At 33.1% G+C, this 18,803-nt stretch overlaps 2 protein-coding genes across 4 annotated transcripts in view; both read right to left on the bottom strand.

Moving 5' to 3' along the window:
• Nucleotides 1-8,571, bottom strand: part of LOC124367331 (5' exonuclease Apollo-like) — a 31,441-nt gene extending 22,870 nt beyond the window's left edge. Inside the window, exons 1-4 of one of the 3 annotated variants that reach the window (XM_046824068.1) lie at nt 8,386-8,571; nt 4,641-4,740; nt 1,389-1,508; nt 278-413 (exon numbers count right to left, since the gene is read on the bottom strand). In XM_046824068.1, the coding sequence (XP_046680024.1) occupies nt 278-413; nt 1,389-1,508; nt 4,641-4,715 (331 nt within the window). In that variant the 5' untranslated portion in view covers nt 4,716-4,740; nt 8,386-8,571. The remainder of the gene's footprint in view (nt 1-277; nt 414-1,388; nt 1,509-4,640; nt 4,741-8,385) is intronic. The other 2 variants (XM_046824065.1, XM_046824067.1) reach the window with 2 other exon arrangements.
• Nucleotides 8,572-12,101: 3,530 nt separating this feature from the next.
• LOC124367332 (phosphopantothenoylcysteine decarboxylase-like) lies at nt 12,102-15,114 on the bottom strand. The gene is made up of 2 exons (XM_046824069.1): nt 14,679-15,114; nt 12,102-12,381 (listed from the first exon to the last, which is right to left on the bottom strand). Exons 1-2 carry the CDS (start codon nt 14,976-14,978, stop codon nt 12,142-12,144), a joined length of 540 nt encoding a protein of 179 aa, XP_046680025.1. The 5' UTR covers nt 14,979-15,114; the 3' UTR covers nt 12,102-12,141.
• Nucleotides 15,115-18,803: the final 3,689 nt, after the last annotated feature.

Here is an 18,803-nt window from a genome sequence, read left to right on the forward strand (position 1 = left end):
ACAAAGTCAAAAACTTTATTATACTCCACTGCTCTAATAAAGCACAACAACATTCACTCACGATTTCTTTGTTATAGTACAGAGATACAAGAAAGTTGCAGTCAAACCCCCCTCTCGCTAACAGCACAGGCTGCCTGCGCATCAACCAATAATTGTACATCAATGACTCCTTCGGAATCTTTTAGATAACCAGTTCCGTTTATATTTGACACACTCTAACACTTAGAATTGTAGTTCCCAAATTCCTTTACCATATCCAGATAAGATGGATGGTTACCTTGGAACAGAAACATGACGGAGCCAGGGCAGTGGTTCGCGTCGAGCAGCGTAACGCTGAAGTGTGACTGTGAGCTCTCTTCGTACAAAACGTGTGAAGCTCCCACCGACAAACTGACCACCAGTTCTGGCTTGATCTATCATCAATGTTACAAATTTGAAATTACTCACTTTGAATCATCCAAAATGTGTTTTTTTATAATTTGATATTGCCAAGATATGTTCCCAACCTATTAATACCTTCAAATTTATAGTCTATCGTCAAAATTGAATCTTAATCAATGAATAACCACGATTTTAGTTAGAACTCCAATGTAGCGTAGTGATTAGTTTCCTTCTATATAAACCGTATCTTTATAGAGGTCAAGTACATAGAATAAACTGCTTGTAGACAACTTTGGGGAGTGAAAAAAGTCACTGGCTTCTATATTTCATGGGAGTTATTTTACAGCTACAGCTTTAGGAAGCATTAAATTGTAAATATACAAATATGATACAATTCATTAATTTGTACAAACGGCAACAGCCTAATTTATTTTCGTTTCAGCCTGCCGTACAAAAAGTACTGGTCTGTCAACATGAAACCAGATCTCTCAAAGCACAAAAAGAGTCTGCCAACAAGGATGTAGCCAGCGAGGGGGTCCAATGAGTCCCGACCCTCCCCCCAAATTTTCAGTTTTTAAATAAATTTTAGTAAACGATTATTATTATTTAAATAATTGAGTATTTCTGACATACTGTTGATAGATCGTTCTCAACAAAGAAACGGGCAAAGAACTTTTTAAGGAACAAAATGGGGCCTTACTCTTTGTCCATCAGTTTTCTGGGCCCCCCAAATTTTTTTTCCTGGCTACGTTCTTGTCTGCCAAGACTTTTAAAAACAGATCTCTCCTCAATTTCAGGGCAAACATAATGACATTACACCAGACAGTAATTAATTCTTTTTCTCCATCAATTATTTTGTATTTGCTTATTTTCTCCACACATGACATTAAATTAGCAGTCTTACACGAAGTAGGAAGTATTTCAATTGAGATTGATGTACAAAGAAATCTCTTCACCAAACATTCTTAGTTTGGCAACTAAATTAATTACAATGGAATAGTGCTCACCTTGAACCATCTTTTGACAAGCCAACCGTTGAATGGCGAGGTGTAAATGTATCCAGTAAATGTTGACTTCAAGTTGACGGTGTGGTCTGCGTGTAAATGGCTTAGAAAGTGAAGATACTTCTGAAAATAATAAAAGAGATATTGATATGAGTGATGTGTTTGTTGGGTGACTGTGTTGTTTAGATTATTTCATGTAAAACTTTATTTAGTGTTTAAGTTAGTCAACTAATATACAGTAGAACACTAAAGAAAGTGGTTTCCTTGCTTGAATTTGCTCATAGCAACAATGCAATGTGATCACACCAGCTTTGCCAGCAATCCGAAATAACTCTTTACATATTGATGTCTATAATACACAACATTTCTCCTCAAAGCTCTAATGACAGCGAGTCTGAATTAAGTGACAATAGTGATTAATAATAATAATAATAATAATGTTGTCTTTATTTTCATCAAGCGTTTCTCAGTTACATACAGAAAAACTGCTTTTCAGAACAACTATCGTCACATACAACATATACATGAAAATTAAATACAAATAAATAAAGAAAATCTATACATTAAGCAAATTCTGCCTCATCTTATTCTTAAATGTAGCTATTGAACAGTGTTTCACGTTTGGTGGGAGGTCGTTGTACAATTTCGGGCCGAAATAAGAGAAGCTCCTCCTTCCCAACTCCAGCCTAACTTTGGGAAAGTGAAGAAGATTCCCATGGCGGGTTCTGCGCTGAGAGACCTTATCCCGAAATGAGAGCTTCTTACTAAGGTACTGAGGCTCCTGATTAACAAGAGCCTTGTGGACCATGCAGCACGTCATGACCCTGCAGACGGTCTCTACCGACATCATCCCAGCGGCATCTCTGTAAGGAGAGACATGCTCAAATCGTTTCAAATTAAAAATGAAACGGATTGCAGAGTTTTGTAACTTTTGAATGCGATGCATATCTTCTCCAGAAATGCTATTCCCGTAGGCTGGGAAACAGTAGGCGAAAACGGACAGGACTAGTGACTGCATGATACGTAGCTTCGCAGACTCAGGTAAAAGATCTCTAAATCTGTAGAGTCCCCTCAGTCTACCGAGTGCTTGTTGACAAGCATGCGTCATGCGTCATGATTATGACTAATGCACATGACAGTTATGGTCAAGTCTTGGAGAAAAAAATGTTATCAGTGCTTCAAAGAAGAAAAAAAATAACTGAGTACATGAGCGGACAATGCAATAGATAACTGCTACCGTGTGGTCTGGGTTTCTTCGAAATGCTCCATGAAGAACTTCAGGACAAATGGCACAAAAAAAGATGGTTGGTGGAGCTGTAACATGTATAAAACAAGGTAGGTACACCACACCACATGACATATACCAGGCTTCGCTGAGGTTTCATCGAAAATTTCATGTCCATAGCTCACTGCTACATATTATGTTACTATCTTAAAATGTCATATGATTGTATACTCAGTCTGTTTACAAATATTTTTTTACTCTGGGATTTTCCTGTTGCCATCATGGTTACTCATGAGACCAATGTACAAATGTTTGCTAACATGCAGTAGTTATTATTCAACTCAAGTTGCTTATATAGAAATGAAGCTCAATGAAAAATTTCAAGTCCATTCTTTCTCGGGATATTGTCTGGACAGAGAAACAGAAACTTTTCCAGGCTCTCGAGTAACAGGCTTTGCTGATGCTCAGCCCATTAACATTTTAATCTTTTCTACATATTGATAGTTGTTATAAGTAAACGTAAAGTTAACGACAGGCTACATCTGAACATTATCGCCACTGTAGTTTGTCAGGGTCTGCTGAGATGCTCTGCACAAGAATTTCCGTGGAACATTAAGCTGTCACCAACTGAAAGCTTGAATGTTTAATTATTCAAATGTTGATATTGATTATCCATTAACTCCTTTTTAATCACTTTTCACACCACCAAAGTTTTATACTTTTTCCTAAACGTAATTCACCAAGGGTTGTTGAAATCAGATGCTTGTTGACATTGGAACCTAATGCTCTATAGATATAGATAGCTGCAAGAATTTCTGCTTTGACTTCAACCCACATCAGCCAGGTAATGAAGTGAGTGTAAATATTGATGTGTCCACATGAGCACCATTAGGCTGTTACAGGTTAATAATGACTGAAATTCCACAAATGTGGAAAAAATCAAAATCAAATGGGAAGTTTGGTAGGGAACTTCAGGAAAACGTGTCAGTGCAAAGAGTAGAAGTGCCTAAACAGTTAAAAAGCATTAACGTTGGAGTCTATTTTCTCACGCTCAAAATCATGATTCAGTTAACCTTAAAAGAATACCTGAACAAATTCTAGCCTTTCAATCTCCTAAACAGTTTTCACAATTGGTTACATTTAAAACGAACGCAAAGTAGGCTTAATGACTGGATGGCATTTCTCCACTCTACAACAGCAGAATTGATGTACAATAGGATCCTGGCATATAAAGATATGGTTAGTCGACGCTATACATGATATAAGAAAGGTAAACAAGAAGAAATTAACAATTGAAACCAATAAAATTATGCTCTAAGCTAAGATCTGAGCGAGTAAAAGTAATGCTTTAATTTCACTCATTCTTCTGAGAGATAAATTTTCTTAACTTTAGAATACTGTGATGAGGTGGAAGAAACATATAGGAAGGCCAGTCCTCTGTCTGTCTGATTGTCAGTCCATCTGTACAATAAATCTTGATGGTAAAGTCCAAGATATTCGAAACTTGGTATATATGTTTCTCTTGATGCAATAAAGAACTGTATTGATTTACGGGTATAAAAATTAAAAGGGCAGTCTGTCCGTCCTAGAAACTAGGACTGTAGAGCTATCCTAGAGATTAAAACTTCGTACATAGGTTCCTCTTGGTCTGAGAAGAACTCTATTGATTTTGGTGTCAAAAGATAAAAGGACAGTCCATCAATCTGTCTGTGCTGTAACTTTAGACAGAAATGTCCTACAGATTTCCTTGCACTTACGTTTTTTTTTATACAAGGAAGGTCTATATTTTTAAATCTAAAGGGCGGTCCATCTCTCTTTCTGACTAAAAATCAGGGTCATAGAAAGGTCCTAGAGATTAAAACATCGGTACACACATAACTTCCTATTGGTTTAAGGAAAAGTATTTTTTTTTCAAAAGGTCAAAGAGCAGTCTGTCTGTTACGTTCTGTCAGTCTCGGTGTAGAAAGTTAGCTTTTAAAATATTAAGTCCTAACGTATTAATGATAAAAATTAAAGATATTCTTAGTTACCTGATCAGGGGTCCACAACCAATAATCTACACAGATTGATGTTCCAGCTATGATATGTCCATTCATACCTTTCATTTTGTATACAATATTGGTGCTATTCCTGCAAAACAATTTTGTTATGTCACTGAACTTTTCAGCACTACATTTCAGGGTTTGAAGATATTATTCAAATAGTATACTGAAAGATGTTTTGTGCATGAAATGTTTGTTCATACCCTCAGGAACGGCTTAAAGTATGAAGTATAATTGTTCATATACTTTATTAAAAAGCAGATGTTGCAATGTGCTTATATGATGTACAATTTTTTAACTAGGCTACCTAAAAAAGTCTATACTTCTGGAAACACTTTCTTATATTTGGAATATCATACAACTTGCATAAATGTTATAGATACATGCTTGTTATACAGAGATTTTTTTTATATAATTGGTGATTAACAATTAACCAACAGTGAAGTATTGCTTTTGTGTTTAAGGTCTTGTTCTTCAGAACTAATATCATTTGTAACTAAACTTGTTAGTGGATAATCTAGTCAACAGTTACTATATACAGAACATGCTTGTTTGCGATACAACACACCACAACGAATATTTTGTAATATTAGCAAACATTGTCTCATGATGAACACTGAAATCGACATAAAATTGATAAATAACAGATCTAACGTAACAACAAGTATTAATCTAAATATCTAATTAAAATGTGATATACTTATAAAATTTCACCTTGTTACTGAACACTCTTTATAGAAAAGGTAAAATCAACATCAAGGTACAACATGTTGAATCAAATATATGTATTTAATTGACTTGCTACTCCTCAAAATTGATAATTTATTATAAGATACACCTAAGATTACTCCCCAAATCCGGTGGTTTACTAACCAATTTTCAACTTGTCTATTATCAAATACTATGTTCTTATGTCTTGATTGGCAGAAGGTAAATAAAGAATATCACATCACATACCCCCAAAACTCTTATGGAAGATGGGATAGTAGTGATTTGTTTTTTGTAATTTTGACCAAAGTTTCAAAAACAATTTTTACCGCCCTACTTAAAATAAACACATTTATGGAAAAATTCCCATTCTCTTGAATTTTCACAATGAGTAAAATGCAATTAGAAGGATTGAGTTCTAGTCATTATTTGCAACCTCATAATTATATGAGACCTCAAAAGAATTTGAGGGATTTAAATTTTTCTAATTTTGCAGCTTTAATACTAAATTTACTAGGCATAACTATTGTTACTCTGAATAACTCTTAATTACTTTTTTAACCCTATCTACTATTTTTTATTAGGCTATATAAATAGATAAATACATACTTACTTATAATAATAATATAAATACTTAAGAAGGCTCCCATAATCTGAGCTTGAATTTACACACTACGTTTTTTTTTTTACTAGAAGTCCAGGGTGGTGCTAAGGGTTCCAATGTAACCCACACTGATGGCCATGGGCATTTCCGATCAGTACTTTCCTGACTTCAGATCACGTCCCAGATTGTCCAAGTTTTCCGAAGTCAAATCACATTTGCGAATAAAAAAAAACATCCCTTGAGATGGTGCCCAAATTCAAGCTCAGATTACTTGAGTACTCATAAAGGCTGTCTTTAACTTTGGTACTACTTATAAGACTACTTATACTACTACTACTACTGACACTACTTATTTATGTTTTCTTTTCTTTCCTGAGGAAAAATGACAGTTTGTCCCTGCGCTTAGTCCTAAAAGGACCTTTGCGCCTCCCTTACTTTAATTTTGTGTCCTCAAAGTCCGAGGCTTTTAGGTTTAGATTAGGTTACCACAATTATGTTATATTGCATGGTAACAAGTAGTGCATAGGGACAGAGTGGCCTCCTTCTCGCTGACATCGCTTCCTCATGGGAGACAGAAAACAAGAACTGATCGACATAATGACATGCAATTTTCACAGTAGGTCAAATAAGTCTGTTCTTTCTAATATAGTTTTTGTAGATCCTCGGTAGCACAACCTGTTAAAAAAATAGTGACCTCCAGATAATACCAAAGTACCCAAGAATTATAGTACATTAAATGTAAGAATAGTAAACAATACAAGACATAGAATAGTGAGAAGATAAATTTAAAATAACAAAACCAACTTTTGCCTAGACGCACATATCAGAGTGATATTACAAATCTTTATAGTTTTCCCAGATCGCAATGAGAAACCGCTTTTGTGAAATGAAGGAAAGGATTCTCCCTTTGGATTACTAGGAGCCAAACTCACATCTTGAAGCCACTAGAAACAAATCTTGTCACTTTAAGAAGACATCTCATATAATTTCCTTGTAATATGAAATTATTTATTGGATTAAAACAATCAAAACATTCGATAAAAATAACTGAACAAGTGTAAGTCGCTTATTAAAGTTTACCCATTTCCTAGAAAGGATTTCAAGATTTGGCTCCAGTATAATAAGTGGCAGTACTTTGGTACTATCCCGAGGCCACTATTTTAGGAAGAATGTTTCTTAGAGAGGACCTAAAAAACTATTGTTATTAGAAAGACAGCCTTTATTTGACTTACTGTGAAAATTACATGTTATTCCTATGATTAATACCAAACTACCAATTCTTTTGGTAAAATATCAAATGGTTTGATAGTTACAATAACAATAGGATAACGCATGTAAGTAATTTATTTGTCTTTCCTAGGAGATTACAGTTAGGTAGTTTATAACAATTTAATTTAGACATTTAAAACAGACTCCCTAAAATTTTGAAAACAACCTAATAAGTGTAAGTCGCTTATTAAGGTCTATCCTCATCCCATTCAACTCCTTTTCAATAATTTAAAAATGTTTAGCCCTTTCCATACTTTCATTTCTGTTGCTTTCCTATTTAAGTCTAAGGGCAGGGTACGATAAGCGGACCCGGTTTTTTATATCGAAATTGGCAAACGATATTACTTAATCATAACCATTAATATAATCAATCGATACTGATTAATTATTTTGAACAATTAACTTAAATATTCTATATCAACAGCTGTAAACACTTTCAAATAATACTCGTAATGTAATATTTCAATTTTATATAAGTGACATTTAATTATTAAGAATGGCAGTCAATTTTAGAAAACTACACGACATTGCTTTGAAAGATGATAAGAATAGTTTTTAGTGGCTTCAACATGTTGGACCGAAAACCCCCATTATTGAAATTTGTGGGAAACAAACAACTGTAACTGTGAGAGGAGCAAATATGGTCGTCTTCAGTTTTCCTAATTTTGGTTATAATAATTTGTTTGATCACTGTAAATATTAAATTTATATTTTAACTTAAAACATATGAATGTTATTGAGGACTATAGATACTTTTATATCGATTGATAGTCTAGGATTTGAGATGCTAATATTAGGTATCGATGATTAAATTCTTCGATATAAAAAAAACCGGGTCCGCTAAATCCTACCCTACCTAAGTCTAAGCATTTTTCATTTAAAACATCAACAAATAATGTGAAGTGGATTAAGCACAAGTTATTTACCTTCTAGTTATGACAGGAATGTTATGTATTTTTATAACTAATAATACAGTTAGTATAAATTTATTAACACTATTTAACAACCTTAGCACAGGGTTATGACAGCACACAAGTCATATTTATACCTTAATTGATAACTAGAATCTATTGTAGAGTAAATTTAGTAACCTATTCAAAATAATTCTCAAACATTCTTAAATTTACATAAATATTCTTGTTCATACCTTACCTTGTGGAAATGTATTTTATAGTCGTAGAAATACTTGAGAAACTACATGAAAATAATGCACTTATAGATTATTTTGTTATGAAAAACAATACTGACAGGTGAATACGGTTATGTTTGATTAAATAAAAAATAAAACTAAACAGTAAACAAACATAACTGATAGGATGGCGCGAAGTCATTACGGAACAGAACAGGACACAACACAAAACATAGAGATAGACGCTATTGAACGTATCCATATAAGTAACAATATTGCCGTGCGGAAACAATTATACCCGCAACACGTTGCGAAAAACTCCCTGTTATTTTTGCAACAGTGTGACGACGAACAAATTACTCTCGGATAAAAAAGTTTCGTTACCCGAGTTTGAAAGAACTACAAACTGACCATCAGTAGAGAGACAATAAAGGGAGTTACATTAAAATTTAGCCTGTTTGTTTCTGTTTTTAGACATATAAAGTAAATAATTTACAAAAAATAATTTTCAGTTTTTATGTCAATAGTAACGAAATAAAGGTATCGGTTCTGGAGTTGACGTTTTTCAATTAAACTTTAACTTTGAAAATTCATAACTTGGAAACTTGTGAGGAAAACATTGAGACAAAACATTCATGCAGGTATATGACAGAAACGAGTGTGCTTTTGAGTCTCAAATTTTAGAATTGAATGATAAAAAGTTGTTATTAAATAATCATCTCAACTTTTATTCTGGACCAGGTAGTTAAAATAATTCGGCATTGGTCTCGTTAAAGAACCCTAAACGTTAACTACCTACCTAGTATTAGATAACGAGTAGTGGGTATATTGTGCATTTAACTTTGTAAAACCACCATTAGAAAACGTTTAATTTTTAAAACCGATTTAATTGAACAGGTTTTGTTTGTAAAGCGAGCGACGTCTGCTTGTTAGACCGAACAAACTGCCTGACTATCGAGGCAACATCCCCTGGGCAATCTGGTAGTTTGCTCATTTGTTAGTTTTTTGGATTTCAAGTTCATTGCAACAATTTTTAGTGTCAGGACGTTTTGCATGTTTAGCCAGGTTCATTAGGGATTTTGATACCTAATAATGAGGTTTTTTTTCAATCCTTGAAAGACTATTGAGTGCTATTACGTTATTGTAACATGTTATTATGATAATATAGGTAATACTTAACCTTCCCAGCAACATAGATCAGACTTGTATAAACCAAAACTCCAAGCTGGAATGCAGGATTGCCGCAATCCTCCATCTGTTAATGCAAGGATACAATCAAAGCTGATACCATTTGGGGACAATTATGCCAATTATCGATAACAGTCAGCGCAAATAAGTTATCGAAATAACCCATTTATTATAGTAATGTACAGTGGAACCATAACGTCAACTACTCACAACGGTAAGGAAAGTTTTATTTCACACTATTTTCACTGATAAGCTGTACGATTCTATTAATATCCAATAGAAAAACACTATCCAACTACCACGTTCCCAATAATTACCAAATACTTCAATAGTTATAATTTGAAAACTTTTAGCCATCCCAATATTTTGTTGGCTTGGTATTTATACCAGGAAGCTACATATAGTTTGTCTTCAAAGTTGAACTGATACCAGTTAGTAACCACATTTTTACACTTGTAATATAAAATCTTTATTTTTGCGTCTGTTATAAATTTTAAGACATCCTCCTAGATATGGCCATGATCCATATGAATGCATAAATCAGTATGAATGAAGAAGGGTTGGTAAATGTTGAGCTGCAAAATTTCTTTCCTCAGTTTTCGAAATATAATTTTACTTTCTTGAGTATTGAATAATTCATTCCTCAACATCACTTTTATATTTGTTACAGTTAGGACTATTATATTTCAACATACTATTAATTTAGAATCATAGTTTTCTATTCTCATATTTCTTGTAAATGATATTACTTTACACTTTTTTAAAAATAAATGTCAAACGTAACCTTCACTTTTACAGGGAGAATTTACCTGTCTCCGATTACACCATCAAGCATCGCTCTTGCAGCTTTATCTTATGTTTTATAAGTTTTGGACTTGTATGTACTCCCTACAATGCATCACCAAAGCTTGAACTTCATGGGCTTGTATGAAGCTTCTAATTTGAGGTATCAGCAAGAGGAAAATACATACTTGGCCGATTCGAAACCTTATCCCGATAATTGGTCAGTGTGAAGACCACTTGGTATAGGCATTTAGCATGGATAATCCCTCTCCGTAGTCTAATTGATATAGTCTCGACCTTCTAACTGAGAGATCATATATTCAAATACCGAAGAGGTCCAATCGTGTATAGACATGATATGCAGTGTTCTTCGAAGCTGAAAGCTGAGATTTTAATGAAAAAAGAGAGTTTAATGAAATTGCGACAGGTTGTTGCCTTCTAAATCGAGCTTAGCAGGTTGTTGATCCAAAATACAAGCACTGACTGCATCAGTAGGTGTCAAAAATGTCATACATGAAGCTGCAGATTTGTCTTCTTACTTTGGAACTAAAAGTATCCTCTTTTTAAATTTTCCTATAAACGCATCATATAACGTAAATTTTGCATTGAAACAATATTTGATAACAAAAATTATAGAGATTTATTACACTATATCGCAATTATTTACCAAACTCTCTTTACCTTTATACTTTCCTTTTTTCTATTAACTGGCATTGTTCAACAGGATACTTTGTTAGTTTTCACCATTGTTCCTATACCCACGTTTATATTGTAGGTTAATTTAACTACTACTATTAAATACTAGCTGCTATCTGATAAGATATTAAAAGCAGCCAACGAACTGTTTTAATAAAACAATTTATTTTAAAACTTGCTATTTACAAGAAAATTACAATGATTAGCAAGTTGCCATTTTACCAATGTAGTTATTTTTAACTTTGTAAAAATGGCAAATTTCCCTCTAGTCACACTACAGTTTACTAAATTACAATAATTATATTGCTTTGTATATTTTAATTTTTAACCTTTTTCTATAGTCTTTGTGTAATTTAAAATTTAAATAGATAATTTAAAGCTTTCCTGCAACATTTGTGCATTGTAGGTACGCATAATATTAGTAAGCGTTTATATGTAAATTTTCAAATTAAAATGGATCAGAGTTTTAAAATATTTTAGAATACCTAGAAAGAGAGGCTTGTTATCCAAAACCCCCTTTTCCACATTATCATATAGCAATGTCACTATGCCAAGAAATTGTTGACATATGTATATTTTGTGTCAATGTTTAAGATGAGCAGCCCAACTCCTATTGCCTCTTAAGATTGCAATAACAGAATCTGGAAGAGCAAGAATCACAAAGCTTTACTTATTGGACTTATAAGAATGGGATTTTCACATCACCAGTTCATAGCAGGAGTCTCAGAGACATCAGATGCTTATTGTGGAGAATCACAAGCAATACCTAATATCCAACAACAGTTTTCTAATCAGTAAAAATACTGGGTGTGCATCACAAAGCTTTACTTATTGGACTTATAAGAATGGGATTTTCACATCACCAGTTCATAGCAGGAGTCTCAAAGACATCAGATGCTTATCGTGGAGAATCACAAGCAATACCTAATATCCAACAACAGTTTATAATCAGTAAAAATACTATCACTATCACAAGTTAAATGAATCCTAGTTTAAAATTTATTCCTGCTAAAACATAATTACATAATCAGGGTAAACTATAGAGTAAATATGAGAAAATTAAGCCACACTATTAATGTATGTAACATAACATTTTATTAAAAACTAATTTTTTACAATATGGTTTGCACGATTGTGTCGACCTCGGCCATAGCACCAGTGCCTGTATCTCCACACATGAGCGTCTTGGATATACAAGGAATCTCTTGATAGCCCCAGCTCTTGAGCAGATTAACATGTCCTGACGTGATAGGATGTTCCCACATGCGAGTGTTCATTGCAGGGCAGAAGAACAGAGGCTTGCGTACATCCCACGCTCTCACCACACAAGTCAATAGATTGTCACACAAACCCTGAATAACACAAGAAATGAAATATTAAGTTACAAAATTCTGCATCTAAAACCTGAAATTAAGGATTGATCAGGACTCTATATAGTAATTGAACCTTGTTATTGTGAGTAACTGTCTTACACATAAACTAATTAATTCCAAATAAAAATAATCCTGGAATTTGTGTTTGAAGTTTATATTTGACAATGGAAGGATTGTGAAAACAATATTGTACTTGTAATTACAATCGACAAAAGACTTCTCTAAGGGCTGTATGGAGTTATAGTGTAAAACAGCTAAAAATGCCAAGTTTTTTTGTGCTAAAAATAATAGAAAGCTAAAAGCCTGATAAGAAGATTAAACCAAACCATTTAGAGTAAAACAATGCTTGATATTATTTTTTGAATTAGTTAATTGGCCATTTTCTATACATATTTAAAAGACCATAAAAGAGAAAAGCAATTATTTATTTCAACCAACATTTCCACCTACTAAAAATTTGTTCTATATTACCAGGTAGGACAAGTTTAGGTCCTACTTTTAAACCAACAAATTCTTTGTTCATTTTGAGAATTTAGTATATGATGGGTATACTGCGTACATTGTGGACAGTGTTACACTATAGCAACTACAACTGGCCCGCACGTTTAACTGACACAAGAAGGTAACTTCCAAGAGCCATAAATACCAAATTTTAGAACTGCTTGGTTAATATAATATTCAAGTCCAGTTCTATTATGGTGTATAGTATTAGAATTCCCAAACTTAGTTTTTAGCCTATAGTAAACATTTAACACAATTATGGAAAATAATTACTTATATGAAAAAATCTTATTTTATATAAATGTTCTCTTGATGCCACTGAAGCATCATCGGTATTAACAGCGTGGACATGTGTCACACTGATCAAATAATCGTGTTGAAATCTTAATATAATACATACAGGCATGTATAGTAGTAACATCACTAAATAAAATCATTTTTGTAGATGAAATGTTACTTTTTCATAATAACTACTATGATACCACCATGGGGTCATCAGTTCTTATGGTGCTGATATGTTGTAATATCACACTCACTCATCTCCCAAATAATAAAAGTAAACCATGTGAGAAAACAGCGGGAATCTGCCAGCTAAATGTAAACAACTGACACTCAAATTATTAATATAAAAAAATATTGAATACGAAGACTAGTTTTCGGAGACCAAGGTCGATTCGGTATTCTTAGACATCTAAATAAACGTTTAATATAGTGACAATTATAATTTACTATAAAATAATAAGAAATTCCGTGGCTTAAAAATACCCCTGTACTCAATGCCACTGTTGTGTCGTCGGTACTAGTGGTGTGGCATGTGCACGACACCACCAGGATTGAATGTGTTGTCTTTACAAATGAACTGTGTATGCTTTATATGCCTAAAAAGGTTTAAAATTAAAACACAGCTATCTAATTTTAGAAAGTTTGCCTTGTCTACTAATTTACAGTAAAATAACTGTTTTAGTAGCATAGTACTTTTAATGAAAACATACAGATATATTGAAACACGTTTCTGATAAATATGACTGAGTGTCCTTAGAGGGTTAAGAGAAATGGGAAAGAGATGAGACAATGAAGTTAGAAGCTTTATTGGAAAAGAGTGTAGATGAATTGGAATCGTATTGGTGATAAGGAGAACAATGTAGGGTGAATCAGAAAGATGCATGGAAGAAAGATAAGAGAGGAACAAGTCCAATGGAAAAACCATGTTGGAAGTGTTGCACATGTATGCCACATAGATACTGTATAGGATATAACTTTCAGGATGAGTCACAGGGTTGGTAAAATAAGGGGAGACTGACGGTGGTAATGGGTTAAAATAGGGGTGCAGAAATGTGGAAAAAAGTTTGTTGGATTTGGAGGAACAATCTAGTGATATATAACATTTATGGAAGAGCCACAGCATAATTTTGGAATAGACAATATTGACCAGTAATAAACTACATTATATATTCCGTTGATATTACATAATAGATCATGGATGTTGTAATGATATAAAATATTGAATTGTGACCTAACACAAGTGTGATCATGGTGATAAGAATGAGAAAGCACTGGAAAAAGAGAAAAATAAATAGTAAAATACTACTTTTACTAGAGAAAATCATGCTAGAATTAGGAGTATCTTGAATTTAGTATAAACCGAGAGATTTAGTATCTAGTTTTAACTTTGAACAAACACTTCCTATGGTTTTAGTACAGTTCTGATGTATTATAACTAAGCTACACTAAATAAATAATAAAAACCACTATGACTTAAAATAGGTCTAACTCACATTTGCCATTTTAGCGAGCGTGTTGGCATCCAAGGGGGCAATTACAAATACGTCAGCCCACCGTCCCAACTCGATATGGAGCACTGGGTCGCCTCTCTGCTTCCAACTTGTCCATTCGTCCTCATCAACATGCACTTTCACTAACGGTGATATCTCCGCCAGGGACACAAAATGTAATGCGTGTTGAGTCATTACAACTTCAACTTCACAGTTCCTGTCCAAGAAGCTGTTTATCAGTACGGGTAATTTGATTGTTGCAACACTTCCGCAACAACCGACCAAAACCTTTTTCTTCTCCATTGTTATAAGTAAAAGTCACCAAACAATTTACACTGTATCACTATTTTTCTTCTTTATCGTTTACGTCATTATCATCATCAAACCCTAATTTTGACCATTCTTCTTTGGCCATCAAATTGTTGTCCATTCTACATTGCAAGTAGTCCTTAGCTTCTTGACGACACTCAGTGTTATTGTTCTTGTTGATATTGAGGCAAATCATATATTGAAGCATCACTTTCTTGCACTGGCCTTCATGATCTAATGGAAAACTTCCCTTTTCCGGAGGAGTTGGGGTAAATATTTTTTTGCCAAAGGTGAAAGAAGACATTTTTAGGCTTATACTATTTCTTTCAGTCTCATTACTGCTTCTGAAACAAAATACAGAATCACGTATAAAGTTAAGGCATTTTTAATTAGCACTTGTACAATATTATTACAGATTTCGTTGAGAACCAAAAATACATAATAAAATACTTAAAATGTTCCCAAATACCCCTTATCTTATTCAGTCTAGTCATAAAATGAGCATGATTATACGTATCTAATATGTTTTGGAATTGTATTGCTCAGAAAATAATAGCTGGGTTGAATCTTGTCAAGTATTGTGGATTTAGTTATGAAAGATAAATTTGGGAAAATCAGATAAATACAGTAAGTCTTTTTATTCTCAGAGCAAACTATAAAACATTGAGAAAGTGAGTGAGTGAGTCAGTCAGCAGCTTTAGTGATTCATACTTGATTTATAATGATGAATGCAGAACTACAATGATTGAAGGATATTACAAATTTTCTTTTCAATTTTTATACATTTTAAAAACGCTTTTAATGTTAAGTATAGTTGCATTATTCTACAGCCTTGGCGTTTCAGGCTAGATCGCAGCAACATAAATGCCATTGAACGTATGGAACTAAATGCTTATGTTTTATATAAACTAAATACCCCGAAACCACTCATCCAATATAAATTCACGGTTCTGATAGTTGAGTTATTAGCTGTTGATAGGATGAAAAATTTGTAATCAAAGTGGTGATGATGCTTCGGGTGGAACAATATTGGAGTAAAAAAACTTCAATGTATACAAAACAAATAGAGAGTTGTGTTTACACAATCCAGATTGACTTGTACGAACTGTAAATTTGGTGTTGAACCAGAATACTGTGCCAGACATGCAAATAAACATTGGAAGGACATATTTTATAGCCTATATGGAAAATACAATTTGGTTTTACTGTTTATTTTTTTTTTTTTTATATTATTATCTTACACTGTTAAAGCTTCTGTAATGTGTATTGTTTACTATATATTATACTTCAGCCTGTACGTTATAATCAGCACAAATAGCTAAATATTACTTTCCAATACAAGTCAAATTATTTTAACGTCAAGGACTGATTTTATTTCAAATTTTAAATAAATTAAAATAAAATTATAATTAGTTAATAATCAAAAGTGTATATCCGGGTTTAATAAACAAATATCTTATCTACTCACTGTGAAAAGACAGTTTAGTACTTTGTCCCATAAGGCCGTAATAAATACCTAAATTTGTGATTGTTGGTTTTATTTTACCAAATTTAGTTTAGAAATACATTTAAAATTAAAATCATGTGCTTCTTTACTGACTAACGGCGGTAAGAACAGTGTCGTACGTGTCTTCTTTGTTTCATAAGCAGTCACGTTTATCCTTGAAAATACATAAGGTAATTAAATGTTATTGTTTTGTTGTAATTATATTAAATATTTTTTCATTTGTAAATTATATTAAGATTTACACTTTAATTTCTAAGATTGAAAACAAGCAAAACCATAATGTTCTTTGAAATATCTATTATGTTATTTGGTCTGATAATTTGATTTTAGTCTTTGACAGTTAGCTTTCAGTCACTTCGATAGTCAAGAATATAGATGATTAGAATCATTTGATAATCATAATCCGATTGTGTTGGTGGCCACTTATTATATTGAAGCCCAGCTGAGTTATATTATAATTTAAAATATCTATAACGTAATTTGTGTAAACATTTTTGTTTCTATAGTTTAGATAATCATAAATATGATTCTATTATGGTGGTGGCCTCTTATTATACTGCAGCCCTCAGATCATCTAACTTTTCCCATGTTAGATCATGTTGGACGATCTGGCATGTGATCTGAGGACAGGAAAGTACCGATAGGAAATGCCCCTGGCCATAAGTGCATTAAATTGGGCTTCAGTTGGGCTCTATCCTGCACTTCTAGCAAAAAAAGAAAACCATTCCCTCAAGACAGTGCCTATATTCAGCTCAGGTCACGCTCGTAAATGTCTACTTTAACTTTTTATACTTATAATACAAAGGTATAGACTAATAAAATATAGGAGATAGGGACAGAGAACACTGAAATTTTGATTGGCTACTCCTGTCCTTACCTCACTGATACCCTTAACTTTATGTCACAAACAGTATTTTTTATGAAGTTTTGAAAATATGCTTGCATTTCCCCTGTGACCAAAGGGTTCAAAAGCCTAGGCCTATGCCTATTTTCTAAATGTAATTTGAATAACCTATACATTAAATTTCAAAACATACCTTAATTTGTGCTCTATAGAAAAAATATGATTGACAAATTCGTTTTAAAATGTTTGGTTATTTTTACTATCAAATAATTAATTACATTTTGAGGATAAAACGCCAAAGATAATAATAGTACAGGTTACAACCGTTCACTCCTATCTTTTTTCTCTTATCTTATCCAATATCCAAGTTTCCTCACGATTAAACCAACCATAGAGTAAAACAGAAACAGATGGAGTGTAAAGAAAACTAAATCCCCGTTGCAAAGATTTGATTTTAACGCTCTCTCAAGTTGTAGTACTTACTCTTGTTCAACAAAAAGTGGAGACTTTTGTTTTCGCTACTTTACTTGTGGAGGCAATTTCAAATTTATTGATACGGTACCACAAAAACTAGATCTGTTAACTTTCGTTTGTACGCCCTTTTCTCCAATGTTTCAATTGTTTTGAATTGCAATACATCAATCATACTCACAATATTATGTTAGAGATGTAGCCTCGAAAAGTGTTTTATAATAAATAACATAATATGAATACACTTTTAAACTTTTATTCATATTATGTTATTCACAATATTAATTTCGAGGACATAAAACGCGTTAAGTTAAAAGAACTAAGACAACTTGATTTGTAAAACAAATTACATTTTTTTAATAAATAAAATTAAACCTGAATACATTTGGTAATATGGTTAAATCGTGGAACAATAAGTTGTATTTGAACAACAATCTATATAGAATGTAAATGAAAAATACTATGAGTTCATTTTGATAGCTGTTATATTAACACATATACTGCTTACTTCACTACTACTCCCACTGTCTTAAAGTCGGTGCATGAGTCGTATCGCAGTGAAGGTGTCAATATTTACTGTATTATTGTAAAGTAAACCCTTGGCCCTAAACCTTCAGGCGTAACGAAATCCCGGAATCTGTACTTCAGAAGACACAATGGAACCACCATCATTCATTCTCCTCTTTCGAGGATGATCAGAATGGCGTGTCCTTGGAGCTCGATTTCTTCAGCGATGTCAGTGTTTTACCCTCCAAGAGGAGACTCCATAATCTACTCCTGTATCAAGTTATTAATGCTACCTAGTTCTCCCTGAAGTTAGGTACGTACAGTGGCGTATACGTCCGCAATTCAAAGGCGAACAGGTCATATGATTGTCAAGAGCTCTGCATCAACCTCCTACATCTGTTAGTTGTAGTACAATTCCGAGGCCATGCCAAATAAAATGGAAACCTAATCTCGGAGTTAGTTTTTCCACCAAGGTGACAACCTTCAAGAA

The sequence above is a fragment of the Homalodisca vitripennis genome, chromosome 8, assembly GCF_021130785.1.
Source record: "Homalodisca vitripennis isolate AUS2020 chromosome 8, UT_GWSS_2.1, whole genome shotgun sequence".
Taxonomy (NCBI): domain Eukaryota; kingdom Metazoa; phylum Arthropoda; class Insecta; order Hemiptera; family Cicadellidae; genus Homalodisca; species Homalodisca vitripennis.